We start from the raw sequence: 27,767 nt of genomic DNA on the forward strand, positions 1-27,767 counted from the left end.
GTAAAGGAGTTCCTCCACAGAATTACAGAAAAGATTCAGCAGAATACCAAGACTGTCATTCACCTCACCTAATTTTAGGCATCTACAGATGAGACATCCAGATCAGAGTGGCCGTACAGACTCTCCACACTCAAATTAAAACATAGACAATTCTGGGGTATGACTGGCAGACCTCTGCTGTTAAACAAAAATGAGTTCTACCCCAAAAATTTACTGAGCAGGCCAAATACACCATGAAATTCAGATTCTTTAATTTGCTTCCTTGATACCTCCCTCAGTTAATAAGATTCTAAATGTTATTTGTACCTTAGTTATAGGATACACGCTGCATTTCAATAGTCATTAGGAAATAGAAGAGGAGCTAGTCCCCTCAAGTTCTGTGATGGCAGAAGCTGCAGAAATTACAAGATACAGGGAAAAATGCTCCAAGTTGTGCCTGCACAAACTTTAACAATATTCTTCCATCACATTCATCTGATGAGAAGCAGGAAATAGAAACAGGATCATAACTGAGATCCCACCTGCAGTCTGGGACAGGTCTAAAGAAATGTCACACAAATGTAGAAATGGCCAAGGAATCCAGCACACAGGCAAAACTTGTCAGTCTAGGACTTACATATTCACTGAATTTATGAAGGTGGAAGAGGATAGGAAATGAGGAGGTTGTAACCAGAAGCACTTAGGAAACAGTCATCTTGCTCCTAGCTGGGGTATGTCTAGACATGTTTATTTTTCAGTTCCTCTCAAAGCATTTTACTCCACAAAGTGCTGTACTTCATACATCTGGTATAGAACACCTACCTTGTGTCGAAAGTGAAGAACAAGATCCCGAGGAGACAGACCTGAGATTCCAAAAAGAGAGCAATTACTACAGCTTAATAGCTTGTAGAGATACTAAAATAAGTCTTGTCACCATTTTTCAGAGGGGACAGGACACCCATTATGTGAACCTGGTTATTTCAAGAGCAGAACTCATATCAAATACTTTCTTTTAAGCAGGAGCAAGAATTATATCTACAAATGAGACAATAATAACATGAACTGTCATACTCTTGAGTTGACTCCTGTTGGCTACCATACAGCATTATGGAAAGGCTGAAGTACTCACTGTTCATTCAGAAAACACAGAAAAGAGTCAGAATCAGACGGGATCTATCCCAAAAAAACAGATGATGAAAGCTTGAGCACCCTACACCATCAAATAGCTCAACCTAGAAATTAAGAAGGTACTGTTTCCTAAAAGCAGCCAAGCAGTGGCTTGTCAGGCTGTTGGGTGAAGAGGTAACACGGCTTTTAACCTACAACTAACTCCTATTATGAAAGCAACACTCAATTCATTTGACATTTATTGAAATCCATTAAGAAACACATAACAGAATAGTGTGCAGCCACACAGACCTCTGCTGTTTAATTTGTTAAATGCACATAAACAAATTAGCTCAGGAAGGGAATGTGCTGATTAGTTTAACATCTCTGCTGCTTGTACAAAAATACTTACCAAGATAAACCTGTGACCCTTCTAGTGAAGAATTGCCCAGAGAACTATTCATGTGATCATAAAGCTCCTATAAAAGTTAGAACAAAAGCAAAACAAAACTCAGAAGCTGTTAATGGCACATGGTCACCAAAAATCCAGAATAAATAAAATTCGCTTTTTCAAGGATCTCAACATCTTATTCCAGAAAGACAGATTTTACTGATGGGGTCAATGGAGATACAGACTGATAATCATGCTTGTTCTTGTATTTCACTACACATCAGAAAGGTGACTCTCTGTCAAATTAGAATAGTTCATCTTAAATTGTTACAACAGCTGAATAATTGAATGACCTATGCAAATGGAATATTTGAGCAATAACTGCACACACTAAAACCTGTAGCCGTACACTGAAAGCTTTGTTCTGTACACTGAAAGTTTGTTGTGTGGCTGTTATTGAAAAGTTACCTTAAGAATTGAAATTTGTGAGAAGTCTTTTTCTTCAAAGTACGCATGTGTGATGAGCTGCAGCTTCGCCTGAAGTAATCCATACAAAGGCTTGGGAGAAAAACAAACACAAAAGCACGTGAAGAAAACTTATTTAGTCCCTCATTTTAAAGTAGAATCTTCTCCCACTCTTATCTTGCAATATAGACATTATTACACACAGAGTTCATGGAGGGGCAGTTGCTAACTTGCAGCATCCTCCTCCTGTGCTTAAATCTTTCAGCTTTAAGCACAGAAAGAATCCCTTTTCCCTGCCTGGTGACAGACAGCTTTTGCTAAATAGGTAGAATCACAAGATGTTTCTTCAAAACAAGAGTGTGCTGTATGTGTGACTATCTTAAAACCTCTTTCAATGTCAACTGTCAGAGCATCAACGTCAATAGCCACTCTCTCCAGGTATTATAATGGCAAAAACCCTCAATCCTACTACCTGAAATAAAGTTAGTAGCACATGAGAATAACCAAAGCACAAATAAATATCCTGATCCCTGATAACATCTACAGAAGGCAGACATGTCTACAATAACTTATATATCAATTCCAGGCAGCTCACTCAAACGCCAGAGCCTTCTGACTCAGTTTTGCTTCAGTACATTCACTTTCCAATAAAGAGAGGTATTTGGAGCCAAAAGTTCCAAATCAGAACATAGAAAATAAATAATTTTTAGTATGTTATCTGAAAGTGTTTTGAGAGTTTAACAAGCATTCTTACCAGCTGACTGAGAACACAGACACTCTTCTGTACAGTTTCCCGGGTGATATCTGCTTGCCGTACTTTTAATGCCTAAAAAATAGAAGTATTACAGTAGTTCTACCAGACACAGTTGTGAATACAGGTCTAGTTGCCACATGCCATCCCCCTGTTTTAAACAGGGTCCTAAAACTGACTGCCTTAAATGGCAGAATATCCAAACCATGCAACAGTTTGCCCTTACCTAGTAAAAATGGTCATAACACTGATAAGTCAGAGTTGTGTTCTCATCTCAGTGAGCACAACAAAGATCCAAATAGAACTGTGATGATAGGCAGAGGACTGTTTAAAAAGACACAAGCATGAGAAAAAGGCAATAGCCCTGGAAAAGGCAATGGCATTTTAACTCAAGGTAATGTAACAGGAGCCACAACACATCTCTTGCTCTTCTCTAACAGTATCTGTGGAAATGGACCAGGTTGAAAAGTCTTTGCCTAGAAACCTGTTTGCTTTATACTTGAGGATTTCTTTGAGCCACCCATCAAATAAATAGGAAGTATAATCTGCAGAATCAGCTACATTCTCAGCCAGACCAAATGGTCCCAGGATTTAGGAGCAGACCTAGAAAGGGTGGGGCAGAAATCCAGCAAAGTGATTCACTTAATGGTACAAACCAGCAAGTGTGTGGACTGCAACCCACATACCAGAAAGGACAGATGGGAAGAGCACTACAGCTGTCCTATGAAACATATTGTTTTGTGTTCTACTTGTTCCAAAGTGTTAAACATCTCTTTAGCGTCTTAATTAGTTACTAAACAACATAAACTAATCAAGAGCACAATAAAGCCAAGTTAATTTATAGTTAAATAGAGGAAGGCTCTAAATCACAGAATACAGCGAAGACTGGCTGCAAAGATAGTGAGGGAACTGAAGTCAACATGGATTTAGTTCAGAAGAAATGGAACTAAAATCTGCATGTGTAAAATTTCTCCTATAGCATAAACAGGAACTTGAAATATAATCAAGGTATGATTAACACTAGAACAGAGTACAATATTTACATCTTCTGAATACAAGACTCATTTAAAGCTCAAACCCACATGGCAGTCCAGATTTTTGGCATCTCACTGGAAAAGGGAGGAATTTTAAAAGAAATCTGTAATAACTCAGCAACAGAATCCTACAATGGTTGGGGCTGGAAGGGATTTTAAAGATCATTTAGTTCCCAATTTCTCAGTCATACACAGATCATACTACTGTTACTACTTCTGAAAATACGGACAGATTCCAGTAGATCAAGTACATCATTTCCTCAGTGTGATCAGGTGCACACCACCTCTCAGCTATTTTTCACCTTTACTGCTTTTTACTTGCTCAGTATTGGTAAGCAGCTACAATGAATGGGAAGATTCTTGTCTACTCTGCAAGTGCACTTTCAGCAAAGGAGGTAGGTGAAGAAAAACATCCCTACACTTGCATCATCAGATTCCAGGAAACACTCCAGAATTCTTCATGGGCACACACTGGAGAAATTTCAACATTTTCCACCCAAGATGCTTAATTCCCGGATACCATAACTTGGCTACGTGACAGACCATTAGCTATTTGCTGATAGCTGTTTTCATATTTGGTGCTGATGTTTGGATTAGCTCACAAGAGCCAAAACATATTTGTCAATTGCCTTGGACATTTCAAAAGACCACAATAAGCCTGCTGACATAAGGGAAAGGAATAGTTTCCAAGTTATGGAGCTATTTACTATGCATATTTTCATAGGTTTTTAATGCAAGCTGATCATGCAGTTTGTTGGTGTAATGCAAGCCACTGATTCTTGGGGTCATTAATGCATCAAGCCTACTATTTCATTAATATAATTCCCAACTTGGAAAGTTACCTTTGCTTCAATCTGCCTGTAGCAAGAGACACCATAGACTGTGGTTCGATCCCCACACCTCGGTGGCAAATGGAAAAACACAGTATCTGTGAAAAAGAAAAGACTTGTTTCATATGTTACTAACAAGAGCCCAATATTGTCATTTTCAGCATCACTTATTTATAAAACATTCACTGCTGAAAATACTGACACACTTATTTTCTGAGACTTTAAAAACTCATCTATAAAGCTATGCCTACACTCAAATTAGTTTCAAGACTGCAAGATGCTTTGTGGAAGCATCTCCCGCTGTGCTAATATGGATATTCCAACAGCCTGGTGTTTAGCTGAACAAAGCTCCTACAAGCCCACTGACGGGTTCTATTGACAGCAGCTATTGACAGCAGCTAAGCACCACTAAAACCTGCAGGTATGCTGCTTTTCCAGTTCAGTATGGAGGAGCAAACACAAAACAGTGTGAGGCAAGGCATACAATTGGAGTGTGATGCCATTAAGAAGGTAAATGCCATGAAGACAGGGAAAAAAACACCAAGGAGGACAGCTGAAAGATTAACATAGCTGCTACCACTGCTAAGGTAGATACTCATGCACCGCTATGCTCACAAAAAGGATTTGTAAATCCTTGTCTCACACAAAATAAATACTCTCTCTGTGCAAGTGTAACATGAAAGAAAAAAAAAAGTATCTATAAAATATGACGAGAAAGGTTTTTATGGCTTGAGACCTACACACCAATGTACATACATGTACACTTGCTACTGCTGCAAAAGTTGCTAAATTGTAACTAGAAGGCAACTTTATAACCGTTTGTTGTTGCTAAATTGTAACTAGAAGACACAGGTTACAACTGTTTACCTTTCAAAAACCTGAGTGGAACTTGTTTTGAAACCAACTACTAGTACTTTGCTTCACAGTAACAAAATGAAGAGACAATCCCACATGCTTTTAAGTCCAACAGAAAGAGGGACTATTCACAACAAAGCTAACTCCCTCAAACAAGTTTAATGACATTATGAAGACCACCTAGGGTTTTAGAAAGCCTTGAAGACTATTTCCTGAACCATCATCTCCTTTGAAAAAATGCAACTACAAGTGGGAATTACTTTAAAACTCAAAAAATAGATATCTAATAAAGCTATAGTAAGCATAACTATTATCTGAAACATACTTGCCTGTTTCAAATTCAGGTGCATTCTTGTTTACAGGACACAAGAATATATATCAGTTTTGTTGCCAAGTCTTTATTTATTTACCCAAATTTACACACTGAAAAGCTTTTAGTACAGTAATAAAAATGCTTAAAGTTGAGGGATGGTACTGAGCCAAGAGAATACATGTAGGTGTGGCTGAATGTGACTTTCCCGGCTTTGAATGTAGCTTATTTCTCCTTATGTATTTAACACCACAGAAATCGAGCTATTGAATCATGACCCAGACTGGAGTCTTCTTACTGCTAAGCAGGGAATTATTTTGATATGACTTTCTTTTTGCTTCCAAATGAGATCTCTGGAAGCTGAAGAATTAGGAAGCTAAGTACATAGAGTTAAAAAAAAACCCAACCAACCAACAACAACATAAAAACCTTATTAAAAGTAGTATTAAAGCATTTCTGTGATTTTGCTGTTTTAAGTGACTTCCTTGTTCACTGCTATGCAGGAAAAAAAGCCCAGATGAAACAACTGAACTTGCATATAAATGTCATGGTGAGGAACCAAACTGCTGTCAAACAAATAAATGCAATACTAAGCAACAGAAACAAAATAACTGCAGTGAACTTGCTGGTAAATATGTGGCAAAGGAATCATTCTGCTGACAAATACACTAAAGCTTCTGTTCCTGCCCTTTACATTTGCTGGTTTTCAAAATACACTGTTCTACAGACACTGAGTGACCTGTGGGTTACTCTAAGAACCTCTGAATTAGTAGAGAACATAATGAAAGCAGAATGTTAGAATTTCATTACTCCCTCAAAACTGGATTAGGTTTTACTTAATAGTTTATTCCCTGTTCAAAGAACTGAGAGGGCTGGAGCCTTGTTTTGCTCTAGACTACACGCAAGTGTAGGCTTTTATCAACATCTGATTTCTTGATGTAGGATCACCTTTATGATCTACTTTCATTTCAAAGTCTGAAGCAATGTATCTTTGCCAATGTACTTGGCAGCTTAAACCAAAAACAACGCAGGAAGTCTGAAAGAATCACCGATGAACTGTTCAGACATCAAGATGTTTTCTTTGATTGCAGTAGCAGTAGTAGATACAACTTCCTCTCTCACTTCTTACCTTCCTGATAGTTGTGAGCCCCATCCGGTAAGGCAAGAAATGGCAAGTACTTCCATTCCTCTGGCAAACTTTGGCTGTCATGTCCTTCTGCAGGCTTTAGGGGAGGATAGGAAAATTCAACCTAAACAACAACAAAAAAAAACAAAAGCAGAGGGGAAGCAAAGAGACAATACATCACTTTTATCGAACAAGCAAGTGTCCGTGATTCAGCCCAGCACCTTTTGTTTTAGCAATGGTATTAAAGTTTTATTTCCTACTAGCATTCTTTACCTCCTACTCCAAAGCAGGCACAGACTGACTCATGTGTGGTCTGACAGGCCCTGAGCAGATTTGGCTTGTACAGTGTTTCTGTTCAGCCTAGGACCTTTTCCTCAAGAGAAGTATGAAACAGGTCCTCAAGCAGAAAGTATCATCCAGCAGCTGAATACCTTCTGTATGCACACAGCCAGCAGCACACTGCTGCACCTGCAACCTCAGCAGGGGCCATCACTGGGCACACATAGCCTAAAATCAGATTTGGCTTCTCAGCCCCCCAAATGCTCATGACTGGATAACACGCTAACACACACAAGCCTCTATTTTACCCTAACAGTGTTGAATAATCTCAGAAACTATGCTAATAGTAAAACACTGTTTGTAAGTATTTTTATGTCCTTCACTGCAATGCGTTCTACACATTGGCCTAAAGTACCTCCTTTTCCTTTCCCCAAGAAATCCTGCTTTTCAACTTCACCTTTAATTTATTTGTCATTTTTCCTAGAAATAGAGAAAACCTTCTATTCTTAGCACTACACTGCATGTCTGCCACAGACTCTCATCATCAGCATCTTCACACTACTAATCCTTCATCTTCTTTTTCTATGGAGACCCCACTGGGTTTCCAGTCACTTTCACAAACTCTTTTTTCCAGAGGTGCATTTGGAATCCCAAACTGGTTTGGTTTGGAAGGGACCTTAAAGCTCATCCAGTTCCAACCCCCTGCCACAGGCAGTGACACCTTCCACTAGAGCAGGTTGCTCCAAGCCCTGTCCAACCTGGCCTTGAACACTGCCAGGGATGGGGCAGCCACAGCACTGCCAGGGATGGGGCAGCCACAGCTTCTCTGGGCAACCTGTGCCAGTGCCTCAGCACCCACAGGTAAGAAATTCTTCCTAATGTCTAATCTAAAACTCCCCTCTGTCATGTTAAAGCCATTCCCCTTGTCCTGTCCCTTTAACCCTTGTAAAAATCCCTCTCCAGCTCTCTTGTAGACCCCCCTTCAGGTATTTCTTAAATTACTAAACAAAATTTAAACCCACCTTTATCAGTAAAGGAAACTGAACAGGAAGTTAAAATAGTTAAAGACACTGCAACTTCTCTCAAAGCACATGTAGCTATAAACATATGTACACATAGAAATTTTCCAGGTATATATACATGGAAAAGAAAAGCACGGCAAAGCAAGCATACAGAAAACGTTAACGTTTGATGGATGATAAAAGACAAACATGGTAAAGGACGAGAGTACTGAAGATGTAATAGCAACTAAATCAAGAAAAGTTAAATTCTTACCTTAACACACGGTGTCACTCTTTCTACAACTGCTGCCAACTTTAAAAAGCACAAAGGACAGCACCACAAGAAATCAGCCTTGTTACTTGCTGTATCAAGTTTTCTTATTCCTTGTATTATAAATGAGATCTTGAAAATACCCACAAAAACTAAAGGTCTGGTGAAAGACAAAAGTCCTGAGCAAAACATAAGTAACCCACAAAACTAATTAGGCAAGGGGGGGGAGAAAAAGAACCCAAACCAACAAAACACGCAATAGAAAAAGGATTAATTCTGGCAGGAGAAAGGGGAGGGAATCCAGACCCTGACTTGCAATTAGTAACCAGGAATCCTCAGTCTGCTATTTATGCTGAGCAAAAGAGAAGAGCATCTGACTTCCAAAGGAGAAACAGACGCTGGAATTTGCATCCATCCAAGGATGTACTGCCATCTAGTACAAATATAAATCCAAAGAACTTCTTGCTATCCTTTTCAAATCACAGATATAAGAAAATTAAAATGTCAGAAGCTTCATGTAAGTATCTGCAATACAGAAAAGGATTATACAGTCTGATGCTGTCCAGATTCAAACTGGCTGGCAGAAAACTTGACAGAATTATTACCAGATTCTTGCAGGAGGAGTAACCTTAGCAATAAATAAAACAAAGTTCCTAAGTGTTAAAACACAGATAGTCAAGAAGCATCTACATTAACCTCCTGAATTAGGCATTTTATTTCACTGCATGACCCACAGCAGGAGCTTATTTCCATCAAATACAGAGACCCCAGGTCCCTTAGAGTTCAGTGAATACCTTCAAGCATTCCTCACAGCAAAATATGGTAAGGATCTAAGAAGTCAAGCTACTTTCAAGCACTTGCAGAATTCCAATTTATTTTGCATTCCAACCAAAATAATTAATTAGAAGACATAATAAAGGAAAAAAGGGTAGGGCAACTCAAGCTATACAATAAAAATGTATTCACTAGGGATACCCCTTTTCAAAGCCCAGAATAAAGCCAAGAGAGCTGGCCTCCTGTGTTCTTTTGACAGCATGAAATTTGCTGAGGAACTACTTTGTTCCAGCCCACAATACACTGTCAGCACCTCAGCTGCTATCTGATACTCCCAGCAACAGGGACTTCTGCAGGCGTTGACTGTTCCAAATTCAACAAACTGAGCAGACATTAGACACTAATGACAACCTTGCTCTGTATCAGTCTGCTTCTTTCAAAAATATGCTCTACTATAGAGATTGCTGTATACATCTGCGTATATAAGTGAGAATATCACAAAACTCAGATAAAACAGAATTAAGATTGCATAAATAGCCTAAAACCAGCCTATTTTACAGATCTACTTTATGACAGACCTGATTTATGTTCTGATATACTATTCCTCCCCCTCGCCAAGAGTATCCATGTAGGAAGTACCCTGGTTTCTAAGGAGGAATCACATTTATGTAGTGTAATAGATCACTGCTTGTAGAAGTACTGCCTCATACCATGGAGGTTGAAAGTGTGGAAGAAACAAAGCAGTAAAAAGAAAAAGGATAATCCAACAGCAAGGAGAGAATGCAATGCCTTGGGGGAACTTTCTTCCACCCCTCCTCTGACTTAACTCTTTGAAATGAAATCACTGGGAACTCTTTAAATCAAACTTCTTGCCAAGTAGTCAGTGCAGGGGGGATCCATGTAGCTGCCTACATGTCAAAAAGCACCATTTCCAAGAAAGCTTTCCTTTTCCTTAGCATTCTGCAGTCAGAGAAAAGAGACACCTGCAGAGGATGATTCATCTGATCTGTTTCTTTCCATCGCCTCTAAAGAGAGCTCGCTCACACTTCTAACTTGCAGCTGACTGAATGAATGCAGATGAAACTCACCATAACTGCTCCCTGCTTGATTTCTACAGCTCAATTTGCAGACTTACATCAACTCTGCATATTAAAAAACATTATTTCAAACCCAAAGGATAAGAACATTGAGTAGCCTAAAAAAGAACTCCACAACCAACAAAAACACTGAAAAAAACAAACCCCACAGCTCTTGAAAAGCTTGGCACAATGCACATATACAGAAGTGATAATAACAGGGTAGACAGAATCTCAGTTCTATCACTTCTGACTTCTTGTACAGCTGGAGCCTCTGCAAATCCTCCTCTCAGCCTGTTTGTGCACAACGTACAGTGTCTCCAGTCAAAGCAACCTAAAATAAAAGCTATTTTATTTCTCATCTTCCACTTTAAACCCAAGATGAACCTTGACAGGAGGATAGGATGGGACTACAGAGAGACCTGTCTCAGAGCTCTTTCACCCTCTTCACAGAATGAAGAGAAGTTATTTTTTTATTTAAATACAATGGATTTATGTAAATCCCTACATATATACATACATATAACCTGAAACCAGGACAATGTGCATACATAAGCACGCACTTCAATTTCCCTGTTGTCATTAATACACAGATGTATTACTGCAAATATGAAAAACAGTCTTTTAATAAAGCTCGTTAGTCAACAGGAACAAAGAAATACATGCAAGTTCAGAGCAGACTGCCAGAACAGTTTTTTGTCTCCTCTTGTGAATTAAAGAAGACTCCCCAACAAAATGAAATTCAAATGCAAAGCTGAACTCCTCAGAGGCATCAGAATAAGCTACATAACACATAGACTAGAATCTCTACTCAGTTCTTACTCTTCCCAGTGTCGGGGATCTTCATTACTGCTGGAAATATTACTCATGCCTGTCAAAGGGGTTTGATGGCAATGCTTTCTGCCTGCTCACATTGTCTTATTTTGCGAGCACATAGCTCTTGACGGATATCAGAACTAAAATCGATACAGAAGGTTGTGCTGCGATTTAGTGGACAAATAAATAACTGTGCTCTGCACAAACGATTTCACCCTTTGTGGATTGCCATATGAAAATAAAATACAAGTGAAAAAAACTCTCCCCTTAAGGAGATTTTCCAGCCAGAAGACATTTACCAGCCATTTATTATTATTTTACTCATTTATTATTTTTTTACTCAAAGTAAAAAAGATGAGTGCAGGCAAGGTATTTCGCCTGCTATATTGAGGAACAAATGTGTTTTTTCTTTAAAAACAACACATTGATATTCTCTCCTAAATTACAAGTACAAAACCAGAAGAGAAGTTAAAGAGCATTGATAAAAGAGAAATTTCCAATACATATAAACATGTCCACCTGAGGTATTACATTCAGACATTACACAGGAAGTTGGCATTAATTTTTACTCAGGTAAGGTTGCTTCCCTTACCTGTGAAAAGTGTTTCGTGTTGGCAACCATGGTAAGATTCTCAGTGAGCACCAAACAGCGATCATCTAAAATGTGCTGGCAAGGTGGTATAAACTCCTCATCCTCCCCCCTCCATCTATAATCACATTTGAACTACTCCACTTACAAGTTAACCCCTCTTATTCAGCACAGTCACAATATCAGCTCTCCTTTTTAATATGGGTGTTTGGGAAGATTTCTCTTCAGACAAGAAATGTAAAATCATGTGGACACAAGTAAGGTTCCCCATCAATTCAATGAAGAGAGGATTTAAACTCGAATCTCTATTAAAAAAAAACTGAAAATATTTAGAATGACAGTATTATGTTAAAGACTAAGGATGCCTTCAGTAAACTGCAAAATTCAATCTACAGGGAATGAACCCACTCCATTCTCTGAAAAAATTGCTTTGATGATCTCTCCCATTGCTTGTACTGCACAAACAGGTAAAAGAATTGTCCAAAGGAAGAAAAGGTGATCAGCAAAACCCACTTATTACATTTCCATTCAGGAAAACTTTTCCCTTCATAAACCATTTCAACACATTTCATTTTGAGCATACAAACTCTTCCTCTCTCATTTCAGAAAGTAGAAGGATGTTGAGTATTGAGCAATAGTGATCAAAAAACCCCCAAGAGATTAAAATTACACCTAAACCTTGACCCCTCCTTTCATATAAGTCAGCATTTGCTCCTCACACAAAGCAGGGATTTTTAAAAGTTTTCTTGATGTATTAGTCCTGGCACAGCCAGATGCAGAGACAACCCATATACCCGTGATTTTATCTGAATTGTCATAACAACTGCAGCATGCAGCCAACTGGAAATCCAAGACCATTGCTGGTCTTTCAGCATGAAGAACAATCTACTATTGAAATCACAATTTAATCTGATTTAAATGACAAGCTTTCCCCATTGTTGTATGACAGAGCCAACAGATCAGGATCTACAAGCTGAGAGCCCATCCATATAACAATAATGCCTATGCAATAATACATCTAACAACAGATTTTTAAATACACATTATATATTTGTCTGTGCAATAACTATGTATAATACACACGCATATTTATATAAACATGTAGATGCAGAATATGCATGATACGTATTTCTATAAATGTATTTTAAAATCCATTACATACATGCAGATTAACAGTGAAAGAAGCCCATGTGTTACAAAGAGGTAGGGCAGAGTCTTTTCCATCTTTCCAGTTCCTGAAACTGGCACTGCTTCATGTTCCCATATTGCTAAAGCTATAGAGCTGCCACTTACACAAGTTCTAAGACACCATTTGTATTCTTGCAGATGCACAATATAACCACTCAAGTTTTCTTTGAAAACTCTCACCAAGTTAGTAAAGTTTTGACTTTTAGGCCCTTAAAATATAAAATAACCTGAAATACTGAACCTTTGTATTTGCCGTCAAAGTCATGCTAGGATGCATTTAGACACTCTTTCCAATTACTTAACACTTCAGTTTTGCAGTCATGCCATTCAAGTCAGACATAAGTCTGGTGCCTTGGAACTTTAGCTTGCATCATTCTCCTCCAAGAAAGTAAACAATGACAACCTCTCCACACACACACACTCCTCCCAGAAGTGGAACATAATACTACTCAACCATTCCAGCCTAGAGGACTTGCTAGGGAGTTCTGCCCTCAAGACAAGACTTTATGGTCTTACAGAAACTAAGCTTGAATTCATACAGGATGAACTCTTAAGAAGATATAAGGTACCAGAGAGGGCAGCTTCCTTAATGAAACGAGAGAGGACAATCCTCTACTCTACTCTTAACTGGTATCTGCTCAACACAGCAATTAATATACACTGGGGTCAGCAGCAGCCCTTCTTCACCCCACAGTCTGCTGCTCCCACTGGTTCTTAATGGATACACCCAGCTACATGGCCTGGCGGCACTTCCTGTCCTGCAGGACAGCAACCAGACTTCATCACACACAAGACTCAGATGCGCATCCTTTCCGCAGCTCTGCTGCATGCCCCAGTTCCCAATGGGAAGAAGCCCATGCATACTGGCAGGGAGCTCTCAAGTGGTCCAGTGAATCCTCCCTGTCCTGGGAAAATGAAGGACCAGGACGGTAGGTACACTTTAAAGTACATTTACTTGTCAGTTTAGAAACAGCCATTGTGTGTAATTCATATAGCCTATATTGCTGAACTGATGCAGTACAAGAGAGCGATCACCTTGTATTATGAACCATGAAGCATTCAGGGTCTTTACCATGGGAAACCAGATGGTGCCAGAATGGCTTTTAGTGAACATGCTCATTCCTTTCAAGTTTCAGCATTAGATTTACTCCTCAGAACAGACAAATCCAGTTCAACAAACACAGTAATACCATGAAGTACAGAACACACTATGCTCTAGGTAACCTCAACAAAGCAAGCAGCCCCATGCCCTGTCCTCCAGCATGTCAGAGCAGGCAAGGAACTTGCTTTTACATCTTGTATCCACAACTTTCTAAGAGTGCTGTCAGAAACAACATACCTGCCTAGGTGTAATAACTCAGGAGCACATGCAAGGTGTGGGGCAGATTAACAAAATTAGACACATAAAATAAGGCAATTTTAGCACAGGGAACACAAAGCTGAAACAGCAAGTTTCAATTTATTCCAACTGGAGTGACTTTTGTTCAGTGATTTACAGCTTTGAACCTCCCTCTATTACAGATATATATAAATTACACTGAGTTACTATTTGAAAGCATTCTGAAATAGGTGAGACAGAGATACAAAAATAAAGTTTTTTTACTGATTTAGTATTCATAGAACCCAGACTGGTTTGGGTTGGAAAGGACTTTAAAGCTCATCAGGTTCCAACCCCCTGCCATGGGCAGGGACACCTTCCACTACAGCAGGTTGCTCCAAGCCCTGTCCAGCCCGGCCTTGAACACTGCCAGGGATGGGGCAGCCACAGCTTCTCGGAGCACCCTATGCCAGGGACTCACCACCCTCACAGGGAAGAGCTTCTTCCTAATGTCTAATCTAAATCTCCCCTCTGTCAATTTAAAAATGTCTAGATGCACTTGTAATTAATTCATTGATTCAAGAGAAAGCTCAAGACTTCTAGTACAGAACATTTAAATAACTACTCACATATTATGAGACACATAAAGAACAGACAGATTATAGGATGAAAGCTGCTGATACTGACTATGGCAAGTGTCACATAGCTGAAATCAGGTATTTAGGAACTTTATCTCAATTCACACATCAGGGCAACTAAGGAGAAAATATCCAGTATAGGGTCCTTCAAAGTAATGCTTTACTTCCTGTCTCGGACTTCAGGGAAGCAACTGCAAGATTATCAAAACATAGCATAGCTTGAACAACTAAACAAAGAAACAAAAAATCCAAACAGAAATCCACAACCCCTGTAAATTTCACTTGAACAATGAAAAAAACCCCACTAAATAAGTGGATTACAGAGTCATGCAAAGAACAGAACCCACCATTAATCCTGCATGAGAAATCAGAATCTGTGGCACTGTTTACAGGAATGTGAGATAGCAGCTACAGGTGTACTCAGCAATACACTGTGGATTTAAAACTTTAAGCATCCCATGCTAATTTGCATAGCCTTTCTAACAAAAGCTAAAAGCTTCTTTCCAAGTTTTAACCTGTTGAACATAAGCAAACTCACATATTTTAGACAACAGGGTAATCTTTGATGTTCAACCTATGCTAGGATTAACTTCATCTAGAGATTTCATGCTCATTTTAGCCCTTTGAAGCGCTTAAATAATCTTACAGGGAAGAAAACAAAAGGAATTGAGCTAATGTTTAAAGGTTATTGTCAATAGAGGCAGGACAAGCACTTCAGCTTGATGTCAGCACAGTTCCTTTCCAAGTTATTTTGTGGTTCTGTTGCTCTTTTCAACAACATCTCACTTAATCACTAGAAGAGATTACTTATTGCTTAATACCTACCTACTGTGTTCCCCAAAACAGAGAGAGAAGGACTTTAAAGACAACAAAGCATCTACTTCACTTACATGATTAAAAGCATCAAGCACATCTAACAATCACATCAACTACTGGGTTGACAAAGACCAAGAAGTGGAAAAAAAGTAATTCTCCAGTAAAACAGAGTCTTAGGAGAACAACAGCAAACAAACAGGGACAGGAACAAGCTGGAAGTGTTCCCCTTAACAAAAGAAAAGAAAGATGCCTCCAGAAGGCTGCCTGTGGAATCCTCTGAAGAGAGCAACCTCAGAATTTTCCTCTTGGAAGCAAGTGCTACAGTCAAGGGCACAGGAGACCTGGAAACATAGGCAGTTCTCAAAAGAGCTGATAAAAAGAGCAAAGCGAACTCACTCATTCCTTAGACTAATTCCTTAATTATAAACAAAGCAAGCCTAATTCTACTTCACACAGCAAAAAGACCCACAGTCCAACAGTGGGGCCTTGGAAGGAGACAAAGCAATACCCTGACTCTCCTCATCTGTAAATGAATGCATGTGGATTGTTTTCCAAGTCTATGCAAGAAAAGTATGTTCCTGTACATTTCCAAACTGCACATAAAAGTTTCTCTATAGATTAAACGATTCTTATATGGAAAGATAATCAACAGGAAGACCTGTACACTTCAGACATAAGCCTCAAGCCAGAGTAAGATAGAATGTGTAAGAATCCAATTACCTCCATTACCAACTGCAATCCCAGACAGAGAATCCATAATGACAGAGCTCAGTTTCAAGTTACACGCTTCTGTACACATCAGCTTTATAGCACATATATATTTATCTCCCCCTTCTTCCATACTACAGTTTCAGGGGGAAAGTCATCTAAAGAAAACACCAAGAATCAAGAAATCCATCCAAATATCTAACTCCACATGCATTCACTAGGAAGACTCTTTGAGAAAAGAGAAACGGAAACACAGAACCTGAAAGAGCCTTCTCAGGTAAACCAGGTAAACTCCTCTTACAACAGGCAGGTTAGCTGTATGATATGTCCAACTTAAGCTTCCCAAATTCACCCTGAATTGTTGCCATTTAAAAGTTGCTTTGGAACTTTGCTTTTCTGCACTTAGTGGTTTCTCGCTTGCCATCTTCAGTGTGTCCACAGACAGCTCATATCCACTTCTTCTTGTGCCAGCGCTGCCTTTTAGATTAAATGGTTGGGTTTTCCTCCTTATATTTTACTTTCCAACAGTCTCCTGGAATCCAAGTCCATTTAATGCAGTCATTCAATGAATATTTCAAAGGCCATTATGACATATGACAATCAAAAAGAGAAGCCCTAGGCTGTCACTTTCAAGGGACACTTTTCCACCTCCCCTATTAATCAATCTGTGCCACTGTAGTTGTCTTCTGCTGATGTCCACCCAGCAAATAGATCCTGTGAACCAACCACCTCAAAACCAACCCAAAACAAGGTTTGCTTTTTGGTCACCTCAGTTCCCTGTTTCAGCTCAACACACAACTGCCCCTATTTTCCAGCTTTGAAGAGGTAGGACAGGAAAAGGGAAGAATCTTCCCATATTCACAGAGGCAGCTTAATAGTCCTCAGATGAAGACAACTGAAAGCCTCAAAATCCATTTTGTTAGCCTACTTAGACAAGCTCTTCTACATTCTCCTTGAAAACAGACTGCCCAAGGACTATCTCATCCATTCCTGGAAGTGACAGAGAGAATCCAAATCCATTCTTCTGAAAGGTCGATCAGAATTTTTATGCATCAATAAAAATACTATTATATTATAGGACTACATCTGCTGCCACTCTCACCCCCAAAACCACACCATTTCAGGAACTCATCCTTCATCATACATGGTCTCACTTTGCTCTTCCACAGGCGTTCTCATGTTCATTTCCAAGCCTGTACTGTTATTATTCACTCCTATTGCATGCCTTTGTAATGCACCCCATCTCTACCATTCCAGCATTATCATCCAGCTCTTCCACAACATTCCTGTCTTGCTTTGTAACACTGATTCCTCAAGTTTGCTCACCATAGCTTAGATTTCACAACGCCAGTACCGTATATGTGTCCCAAATTCAATCTTGAGAAACATCCTTTGCAAGCACCTCTCAGACCAGCAGCTCTTATTCTGACACAATATGCTGCTTCTTCCTCACCTTCATACTATTCCTTATTCAGGTACCAGCTCCTGTGCTAATTCCCCATTATCTCCACCTTAGAAAAAAAGGTTTTTTTCAGTGCTGTGTGATCTGTTTGCAAGTTGCAGGCAGATTCAAGATTCTCTCTTTGTTCTACAGAGAAAGTAAATCACTTGTTCTTGCAAAAGATGCAGGTAAGTCAGGCATGATCCATCTCCAGTGAATGCCCTTAGGACTCAGTCTACTTAGTCTCATGTTAATTCTTTCCTTCATCAGTTCTCTAGAGACTCATGTGCTACTGATGTCAAACTCATTAGGCTATAGCTGTGCAGCTCCCTGCCCCCAGTTCTTTGAGGAGGCTACAGTTCAGTAACAAATCTGCTAAGTCAGAAGTAGAATACATTTGAAATTAGATTTCTGGTTAGATTTCCCTCAGGAAGCCTGGCTGTGGTTCTACCAACTTACCTTCTACTCCTGCAGTTCTCCCTGCAACACAGCTACCTTAACCCTTTCCCCAACTGCCTTCATTTCCAACTTCTCCAGTTCATTTCTTAAGAAACTTACAGAAGGATTTGGTTCAGAGGTATTCCGACCCCATTTTTGACAATACCTGAAAACATCCCTCTACAAACATTTCACTGGCAGCAAGATAAAATTCACTGTGACTAATGTATAGGTGGGTGGGGGTTTTCTGTGTGTTTTTTTTCATTGCATCAACACACTATAACATTACAAGGAAAAAAATACAGGCTGCAGAAGAAGACCAGAAGCAACTAAAGTGATCTCTGCTTTTATTTCCAACCTATGTCTTTTCCAAGAGGTCAACAACAATGTGCTCTTCCTCCTACAGATAACCAACTAACACTCATCTCCTCATAGTCTTTGACAAAAAAGTGACTGATAAATACTGCAAACCTTGCAACCTAGATTATCTGATCACTTCACAGGAAGATCCTTCGAACATCCACATTTGAACAGCCCCTAAACACCCTGAGGTGAAATTATGCATGCCAAAACCTTGCAGATCTTCCAGAAAAAGAGATGGAAGAATACCTACAATGAATTATTGCACTTGTGCTTCAGCCTCTGCTGGCATGAAGAATGGTTTTACACATTACTATGCTGTGCTTGTTTTGTTTCCTTAGACATTAACAAAGATTAATTTAACTCTCTGCTACCTTGTATGAAACGTGTTTGTGTTACACCTATTCTTGGATAGTCATCACCATGGCATTATTGTTTTGTCAATGTTTTGTAAACACTACGGATGCCCCACGGACAAAGACTCGCTGCAAGTCCATCGCTACATCTATCTTGTCTTGTCACAGCAAAGCAACTGTGCGTGCAGCCCAGCTGGGTAACAGCATCTCCTGTTTCAAGGGTTAAAGTAAGCCGAGCATGACACACCTATGAAATACACAACATAAACTTATTCTACCTTACAGGCTACAGGAAGCAGCCAAGCAATTACTCAACAAAGGAGCCGACACTCAAAACTTAAATCACGGGTAGTCCTGTCCCTTGGGGCCACCAGGCTGCGTGTGCACAAGCTGTACCTGTGAGAGCAGTCCGGCAGGAACAGGAGGCAGGTAACAAATCTGTTTTCCTCTTAACTCTTAGCCCGAACGCCCGACCCACAGCAGCCACAGGCGCAGCACCGATAGCGGTCACGTACGCAGCCCAGCAAACATTAACCACCGCCCGGGGCGGGCTGAGTCATGGCCCCGCGGCTGAGGGAACCCCCGGCCCAGCCAGGGGGAGGCCGCAGCCCTACTGCGATCAGCGGCCCCTCGCCGGTTCCAGCCCGCCCTGAGGTAAAGGAAAGCTCCCCCTCATTCCCCAGGCCCCATCGGATGCGCCCCTCCCGCAGCGGCTCCAGCCTGCCCGTGGGCCTCAGCCGGGCCGCCTCGCCACGGGCTGAGGGCAGAATAAGGCAGGGAGAGAGAGCGAAAGAGGCAGACGACGGGTACCGCGCCGCCTCACCTGGCAGCCCTTCTTGTGGTGGAACCCCACCACCACGATGTGCAACACCGGGCCCCGATTCTCCATGAAGCCCCGGCGATGGCCGCTCCGGAGGATGCCACCCTGCACGAGCTCTCGCTCCGCCTCCTGCCGCCCAGGGTCCGACAGGGACGCGGCCCCGGCCGCCTGTGCTTCCGCAGCACCCAGCCGCGACCGGCAGCCCCTCCCTCCCTCCGCCCCGTTGCCAAGGCGGGGTTTCGCTTCCGCCCGGCCCCTCAGGAGGTGCCCTGGGCCGTGTGCCGGGGAGCGGCGGTAATTTGCTGCTGCTGCGCCGGGCACTCTGGAGGAAACCTCAGCCCATCGAAATCACTGCCAGGGCGTGCGGCTGCGTGTTATCCTGCGGCCGGGAAAGCATAATGGAGGCCCGGCAGTGGAGTTGCTGAGGCCTTCCCGCCAGTCCTGGTCCCACCATGGTGCCTCCTCTTGGTGGTGGTCTACTTCTTCTCTGAGCAAATCTCTCAAAGCTCCCCTGAAGCGCAGAGAACAGCACATCCTCGGCTGCATCCTTCTAGCCATGCATGTTAATGGCAGCGCATAAAGAGAGTCTTGGATGGTTTCTGTCCAGGTTTGTCATTTTGGAGCACAGGAAAATTTAGTGTGGTTTAAAAACATAGTGCACTCAGGCCATCCTCCCTCTTTAACCTGTGTTATGACTCAATTCTGCTTATATAAATCAACAGCATTCAGTAAAGACTGGACATTGAATTATTACGGTGGAAATTGGAGGAAGAGATTATTTTTTAAAGAGCTGTAAATGAATAATGCTTAAAGAAAATCTCAACATGAGCACAGTACCCAGAGGCTCAGATTATAACAGGAAAGCATGTAATTACATATGGTTCCTCAGCTCCAACAGAAGTGCCATTATAGAAAAAGTATACTGCAAGGAACACAGGATAAGCTACAAAGAACAATCCAGCTCTGGCAAGTGAATGATTTCTTGTTAGTTTTAGTCTGTAACTTACTGTTTAGTATCATTTTAAAAAGGAAAAGTGTATGAAGTATTGGCCATTGCCTACTGCAGTAATGAGACATCACCCCAAAGATGTATGGGAGTGTTTATAGCTCATACTCAGTTCATTGAGGAAAGTGCAGCCTGGCATCACTCTTCCTGCTATGGATTTTGCATTACAGAGACATTTGTATATGATACTGCTGGATAATTATACCTTATTGCGTCTCTAAATAAATTATTAGATTTTTTTTTCTGCTTGAAATTTTCTTTCCTGCTAAAACAGTAAAAACATTGGATTGACAACATCAACCTCTTGTAGGAAAACTGGTTGATATAATCTGAGTTTTTTTTTTCACAGCTCACCCCACATGTATTTATGAGAAAGAAAGGAAGTGAGAGCTGCTACCTAACAAGCTCATAGAGAAGTCTCAGAATTTTCCTAAAGGAATTTATTTCTTGGTGCATAGCTAGCAAACAGCAATGAAAACAGTTCTTCTGCTACTCAGAGGTAAATATTTTACTTAAGAATCACTATCGTATCATTACTGTAGTAATTGTAATTCATAGAAGCATGGAAAGGTTTGGGTTGGAAGGGACCTTAAAGCTCCACACCCCCGTGCCATGGTCCGGGACACCTTCCACTAGACCAGGTTGCTCAAAGCCCCATCCATTCATCAGTTCATTAGTAATTCTGCATTTCATAACAATAAAAGCAGTTCTTGTGTCCACTTGCTTTTGTGCCAACACTGCCTTTTAGATTAAATGGTTAGTTTTTCCTCCTTATTTTTCACTTCCTGACAGTCTGCATGTCAGACTGCATATAATGCAGTGGTTCAGGAAAATCCATGAGCAAAAATGGCAAGCAAAAAGAAAAGACTGCCACTTTCAAGAGACTGTTTTCCACCCCCTTTCTAGTCTTTTCCCTGTGCCCATGTAGACACCTTCTGCAGATGTCTGGAAACAGAGCCCATGAACTTACCAGCTCAGAACCAACCCATCAAAACAAGGCTTATTTCTTGGAAGACTCATTTTGTAAGCCTGCCTAGCCAAGATTTTCCAAGTTGTTCTCCTCCTCTTCCTCTGAACCAGACTACCCAAGGACTATCATCCATTCCTGGAACTAACAGAATGGATTTGAATCCACTTTACTGAAAGGTGAATCAGAATTTTTATACATTGAGAAATATACTGCAAGTGGGCTGTAGAAAAAAATACATATCATACTAATTGTTTATCTTTTTGTGCTTGACAAGTAGAGTTGACTTGGAGACATCCAATGAGACACGCTTGAAATTTCTGTCCTGCTATGGAGAAGATCAAAGCACAGTGGTAAATGAAGCCTGCATGAATCCATGATTAACAGGGAAAACAGCAGTGTCGGTGATACTCCAGCATTGATCAAGCTCCATGATGCCTGTGCCTCTGCCTGGGTTCTGCTCAGAGGATCCTCTATTTGGTGAGATAAAGAAATTAAGGTTACTCTTTGCATTTCATCTATGGTTCTGTGCCTGTCCCCACACTCTGCCTGTGCCAACTTACGTCATCATTACAACTACCCTGACTGCCACCTTGTACACACTGCTCCAGGGAGAGACATAGCCCTGCACCCTCGCTATGAGGCAAGTCTGTCCTCACATTGCTCTGGTCACCGTGAAGTGATCCTGTGTGGAGCTGCATGGCAACTGCTGATGCCAGAGGTTGGATTTGACTTTGTGAACATTCAGAGTTGCCTGGGAACTAACCACACAAGAACTGAGCTAGCCGCCCTGCAGCCAGCAGCTCTACATCCTCCAAGGGTTCATGCCCTCTAAGGCAGAGGATGGAATTTATTTGGGCTTGATTCTTACAGAGGCAGCCGGGCACAAAATGTGCGATGACTCTAGGTGTTGAAATACCAGTTTTATCTAACTATAGACTGGTTTGGGTTGGAAGGGACCTTAAAGCTCACCCAGTTCCAATCTCCTGCCATGTGCAGGGACACCTTCCACTAGAGCAGGTTGCTCAGTGCTGCAGTATGAAGCAAGCGTGTTTGAACAGCCAGTGATTTTTGCTCCAAGCCATGTGTATATCCAAAAGGGCTTCCAAAAATCCGTCTTGCTGCAGCCCACTTGTGAATTAATGAACAAATCTGGGTGGGGAAATAAAGATAACTATGGCGTACAGCGATTAAAATCCCCCTGCCACTCCCCGCGAAAAGAAAAGCTATTTGAAGGGTGGGTGAGTGTATTTAAGCAGGGGAAAACGGCGGAGCGATTGCTCTGCGATCCGTTCATCGGGGCTGCCGCACCGCCCTTCACATCTGAAGCGGGAGGTGGCAGCGATTGGTCAGGCGTGGGTCCAACATGGCGGCCACCGCGACCAGCAACCCGTCTCAGCTGCTGCCGCTCGGTAATGGGTGGTGCTGCTGCGCCGCTCCGGTGTGCGAGGGGATGGGACAGCATGGAACGGGATGGGATGGCATGGCATGGCATGGCATGGAACGGGATGGGATGGCATGGAACGGGACAGCATGGAACTGGACGGAAGGGAGATGAGGGAAAGCCTGTTTACGGGCACTTGTGGTTGGTGTGAGCGGCGCTGTCGCTTGGCGGGAAGCTTGAATGGGGTGGACGAGTTCGGGAGATGCCTGCAGTGAACGGGGATCCCGGTGGGTGTCTGTGGGTGCGGAGCAGACACCGGCTGGAGCCGAGTGTTGATGCTCGGCTGGTGTGCGGTAACGAACTGCGCACCCTGGCAGTGCTCGAAGTCAGGCTGGACGGGGCTTGGAGCAACCTGCTCTAGTGGAAGGTGTCCCTGCCCGTGGCAGGGAGTTGGAGCCCGGGGGAGCTTAAAGGTCCTTTCCAATCCAAGCTATGATTCTATGGCATTAAAGTGTTCTCACTGAAGGGAACGTCTTCCTGCAGAGTTCCAGCCTCAGAAATATGGTCGTGTACTAGCAGTACAGGTACACCTTTAAAATACATTTTCACCGCACACAGTGTCAGGGGATTTGTTCAAAAGAATGTCTTCTTCTATAAAACAGTCTCTTGTACCTTTCAACTTTATTGTTTGTTTTTATTTACAGAGCTTGTGGACAAATGTATAGGCTCCCGCATTCATATTGTGATGAAAAGTGATAAAGAAATTGTTGGAACGCTTCTAGGATTTGATGACTTTGTCAGTATCCTTTGATGGAAATGTTTATGTCAAATGCTTTATGCTTCAGCTCATTCATTGCCATTGAGAGGTTTGAGTTCACTGGATAGAAACTTTTTGTGTGGGTCAGTTGTATTCTGGTATTTTTATTTTACAGATAGAATCACAGTTCAGTAAAATGAAAATAACTTTATTTTTATTTTAAAACTCTGGGCCTTATTTTCCTTGAATCTGTGTATTCAGATATGGTGTTAGAAGATGTTACAGAATTGTAAGCATTATTTCTGTTTGGTTTCCTGAGGAAAAAATATAGTATAAAATCTATAAGCAAAGTGGGTTTACATTTTTTGAATACTTGCCAGCTGAATAGTTTATATCTTGGAGTTAAACTATAGTGATGATGTATTCAGGACAGCTGTGTCATAGAGTAGCTGTTGCATGATATATACTTGTAATCAGGTTCCTGTTTTGTAGCCTTAATTTTGCATGGGTTGTGTGTAGTAGTTCGTTTGCTTTTTACATTTCCTTAAGGTCTAAGCAAAGATTTAAAAAGCTGTCAGACGTAAAGATAAGTATTTATTACTTTGCTGTGCCGTGTTTATATTTGAAACCTATTTTGAGTGTTGGTGGTATTCAAGAAATTGCCAAGATTTACAGGGTGAATCTGTGTCTTTATGTACTGAGCAGAAAAGTACAATGGAACTTTATAGTTGCCAGGTAGCTTTCTTTACCCAGGTGGTCAGTTACACTGCAGTGTGGGTGATGTCTTTGTTAGTTCCAGCAATTGTCATCTTAATGCAGACATGCTTGTCAGTTCTGTAATCAAAACATGAATCATTGTCCCTGGTTACATGTTCTTATGTTCTTTTTCTAATGCTGCTTCAGTGAGATTACACCTGAGGGCAGAAGAATCACAAAACTAGACCAGATTTTGTTAAATGGAAATAACATAACAATGGTAAGTCGTCATGGTTAAAAGGCTGCGTGCATTTATTTTCTGTACCTGTAAGTCTGTCAGTAATTAAGTTAAATTACTTTAAGCTGAGCTTTCCAGAGAATTCCATTGCATAAGGTACTTTCAGATACCTTCCAGGGCATATTTGTCTATGAGTGGTGCTGGAAAAGTGGTATTATTGCCTTACTTGGTTCATGTTACAGCTTAAAAAGAATAATAATAAAAAGAGCATGACCCTGATTTTACTTAGGTAACTGTTTTTCTGGTCTTGAGGTGTGCAAGGGAATCACTGGTTTTCTTACCCACTCTGGAGGCTGGTTCATACAGTGGCTTTAAACTCCTGTGAGTGTTTGCCTGCCTAAGTGTGAAGGTGGATTACATCTATTTTATCCATTATTTTATATATAAATGTGTTTGTAGCAGTTTGGATGCTTACAAGCTCATTGAGTCATTTGGTGATGATTATCCACCTGGTGCTCGGAGATCTGTATACCTTTAGGTGCTTTAAAAAAATATCTGGAGGCCTGTTGGATGATGCCATATGGAAAGCACTACTGGTTTTGTTTCTCATGTGCTGATGTATGTAGATCAGTACTGAAACAGTAATCAGATACTGTGATTAATGCATCCTTAAGCTGGATTCTGCAACGTCCTAAATACAGAAGCAGACCCAGAGTTTTTAGCTTCTCTGCATTGAAGTCTGGAGTTCCTACATAAGGGCATTCCTAATTTTGTGGGAAGAGAAGAGGAAGACTGACCTAGACTCAAGTTGGCTCTCTGTGAATGATGAATAATCTCCATTTTGCTGTCATACCTACCTTGCTCCTCCTTATTGTGTGTCTCAGCAAGTGCCATCTTGACTTCATTTCTAAGCCTTTTTCTGCTTTGGTTATTGCTCTGCATCCTTGAAGGACAGTGCGTGTTCTGACTTCTTGTATGGGGTAAGACTACCATCCAGTTCAGCTGGTGGGATAATGTCCACGAAGCAGAAGCTGGGGGTTCTTAGAATGCAGATGTTCAGCAAGACATGGACATGTTTCTATATTAGATCTTGTGTCTCTTTTGGGGGCATGTCTTCCCACATCAGGAAAACTGTGCTTTAGACTTTTTCTTACTTTGGTCCCAAAAGCAGCAGAGCTCTTTGTCTTTAGAAGTGCTCAGCTAACTATTAAGAATGTGTCAGTGAAAGAAATTATCCTCTTCTTATTCACAGTTTTCCTTTTGCATTACTTTTTGTGTTGTTCAATTGTCTTAAAGAAAGTTCTTTACTTTCTTCACAGGAGAATGCTGTGCTGACTTACCCTGCTGCCTGTAGAAGTGTTCAGGCTCTATTAGTTTTTGGGCTGTGCTTAGCAATAAAAGTCAGAAAGGGGAAACCAACTTCCCAGTATAGCGACAGTCTGGGGAAGAATGAGCAATTGGAGAAATCCTACATGAAAGGAAGCATGTTCTATGTCTTTCTGAAAACAAGCTGTAGTGTTTCTAGACAAAAAAAATCTCCTTGAACTGAATAACAAAGACAAAACACAAAACGTCTTATGTAGGAACTCCTTTGTGTCTTGTTAAACATTCTTTGTATTTTGGAGGTTCTTTTTGGCATGTGCTTCTCTGGCCGTAACTGATTTCCTCTGTTGCCAGAGTAAGATAATATCAAATCTAAACACCACTTTTGTGGTCTACCATGAAGTCTCCATCTGCTAAGATCTTGTAAAGCAAGAACTGTCACATACGAGTTTGTAAAACTTTAATCTATGGCACTAACACACAATTGTCTTATTCTTTTATAGCTGGTTCCTGGAGGAGAAGGACCTGAAGTATAAATCGATACAGTTGTCGTCTGTGGAGACATATATATATATATGTATAGAATATAATATAAATAGAGCTTTTGGGATATGGGTGTGTTTGTTGGTTGTTTATTTTGTTTACGTGCTCTTGCAGTTGATATTTGATAACAGACAGGGATTTCCTCTTCAGGAAAGGTGCGCTGCTAGTGATGATGCTGACTTTGTCAGTTGAAATCATTACCTTTTTGTAATGATGCACTAATCTGTCCTGAATGAAAGGCTTTCTTTTAGTTACTGTGTTTTGTTATGTAAGTGCACAAGTTAGTTGATGGAGTAGAAAGCCAATGTTTAGTTTTTCTGCATCTGTTGCATTTGTTGATGACCCAAGTCTATATAAAAGACAAGTCGTGAGCCAAGACATTGCTGTTCTTTGAAGTATAGGCAGATACTAAGCTGGATCATTTGATTAAACACTCCTTGTGTCTGTGTCACCAGAAACTGGTACAGTGCTGGAGAATGCTGAAAAGCTCTTTAAAGTGGATGCATCTGTTTGATACTCAGCAGCCTTTGGCTCTGCTGGCCTTGAGGTTCAGCTCTCTTGGACATCTTTTGCTTGGTAAATACACTTTCTTGTAGTAAAGACACTGTAATAGTATTTGGCCAGCGAGGAGAGACAGGCCAGACTTGGTTCATGTTTGGGGGAGTAAAGAAAAAGGCTGGTGTTACAACTTCTCATCCACGTCAGTGGTGACTGCTTTCACCACTAAGAGGCGCTGTGTATCCTTAATTAAACTGGGAGCTGCTGTGTGTATGTTTAATTAAATTGGGAGCTGCCCCTGCCTGCTTGTGAAGTTCAGAGGAGTCATTTTAGAATAAACATTCTTTTGGCTGCATCTGTTCTCCTGGGATATAAAAACTTGACAGATGTTTGGAGCAACTGCTACGTTAAGAGAATGTCTGTAAAGTAAGGAATTGCCATTTCTATTTTGTCGTGATGGGCAAAAAAATAACTGATTCTAAATCATGTCCACTGCAGCTTATGCTTTCAGAATGCAGAATTCAACTGATCTCGGTGTGTAAATGTCTTTGGAGAGGAGTCACAGATGACTGCTGTTACCGTAGCCAAGGAGCGCACAGGCTCACAGAGACAGGACAT

At 41.0% G+C, this 27,767-nt stretch overlaps 2 protein-coding genes across 3 annotated transcripts in view; one reads left to right on the top strand and one right to left on the bottom strand.

The window, feature by feature from the left end:
* Window positions 1-20,013, bottom strand: part of AVL9 (AVL9 cell migration associated) — a 35,593-nt gene extending 15,580 nt beyond the window's left edge. The window contains exons 1-7 of the mRNA XM_057425770.1: window positions 19,741-20,013; window positions 6,852-6,972; window positions 4,570-4,655; window positions 2,697-2,768; window positions 1,946-2,035; window positions 1,499-1,565; window positions 802-842 (exon numbers count right to left, since the gene is read on the bottom strand). Coding sequence (XP_057281753.1) covers window positions 802-842; window positions 1,499-1,565; window positions 1,946-2,035; window positions 2,697-2,768; window positions 4,570-4,655; window positions 6,852-6,972; window positions 19,741-19,806 — 543 coding nt within the window. The 5' untranslated portion in view covers window positions 19,807-20,013. The remainder of the gene's footprint in view (window positions 1-801; window positions 843-1,498; window positions 1,566-1,945; window positions 2,036-2,696; window positions 2,769-4,569; window positions 4,656-6,851; window positions 6,973-19,740) is intronic.
* A 2,961-nt stretch (window positions 20,014-22,974) lies between these two features.
* Window positions 22,975-26,905, top strand: LSM5 (LSM5 homolog, U6 small nuclear RNA and mRNA degradation associated). Of its 2 annotated transcripts, XM_057425796.1 has the most exons (5): window positions 22,987-23,122; window positions 23,799-23,894; window positions 24,113-24,140; window positions 24,755-24,827; window positions 26,612-26,905. In XM_057425796.1, the coding sequence occupies exons 1-5, from the start codon at window positions 23,077-23,079 to the stop codon at window positions 26,642-26,644; spliced, it is 276 nt and encodes a 91-aa protein (XP_057281779.1). In that variant the 5' UTR covers window positions 22,987-23,076; the 3' UTR covers window positions 26,645-26,905. The 2 variants fall into 2 exon arrangements, with proteins under 2 accessions (XP_057281778.1, XP_057281779.1); XM_057425795.1 differs by lacking the exon at window positions 24,755-24,827 and having other exon boundaries at window positions 22,975-23,122.
* Window positions 26,906-27,767: the final 862 nt, after the last annotated feature.

The sequence above is a fragment of the Pezoporus wallicus genome, unplaced genomic scaffold (genome assembly GCF_028554395.1).
Source record: "Pezoporus wallicus isolate ANWC-B61680 ecotype Strahan unplaced genomic scaffold, APGP_CSIRO_Pwel_v1 contig_7820, whole genome shotgun sequence".
Taxonomy (NCBI): domain Eukaryota; kingdom Metazoa; phylum Chordata; class Aves; order Psittaciformes; family Psittacidae; genus Pezoporus; species Pezoporus wallicus.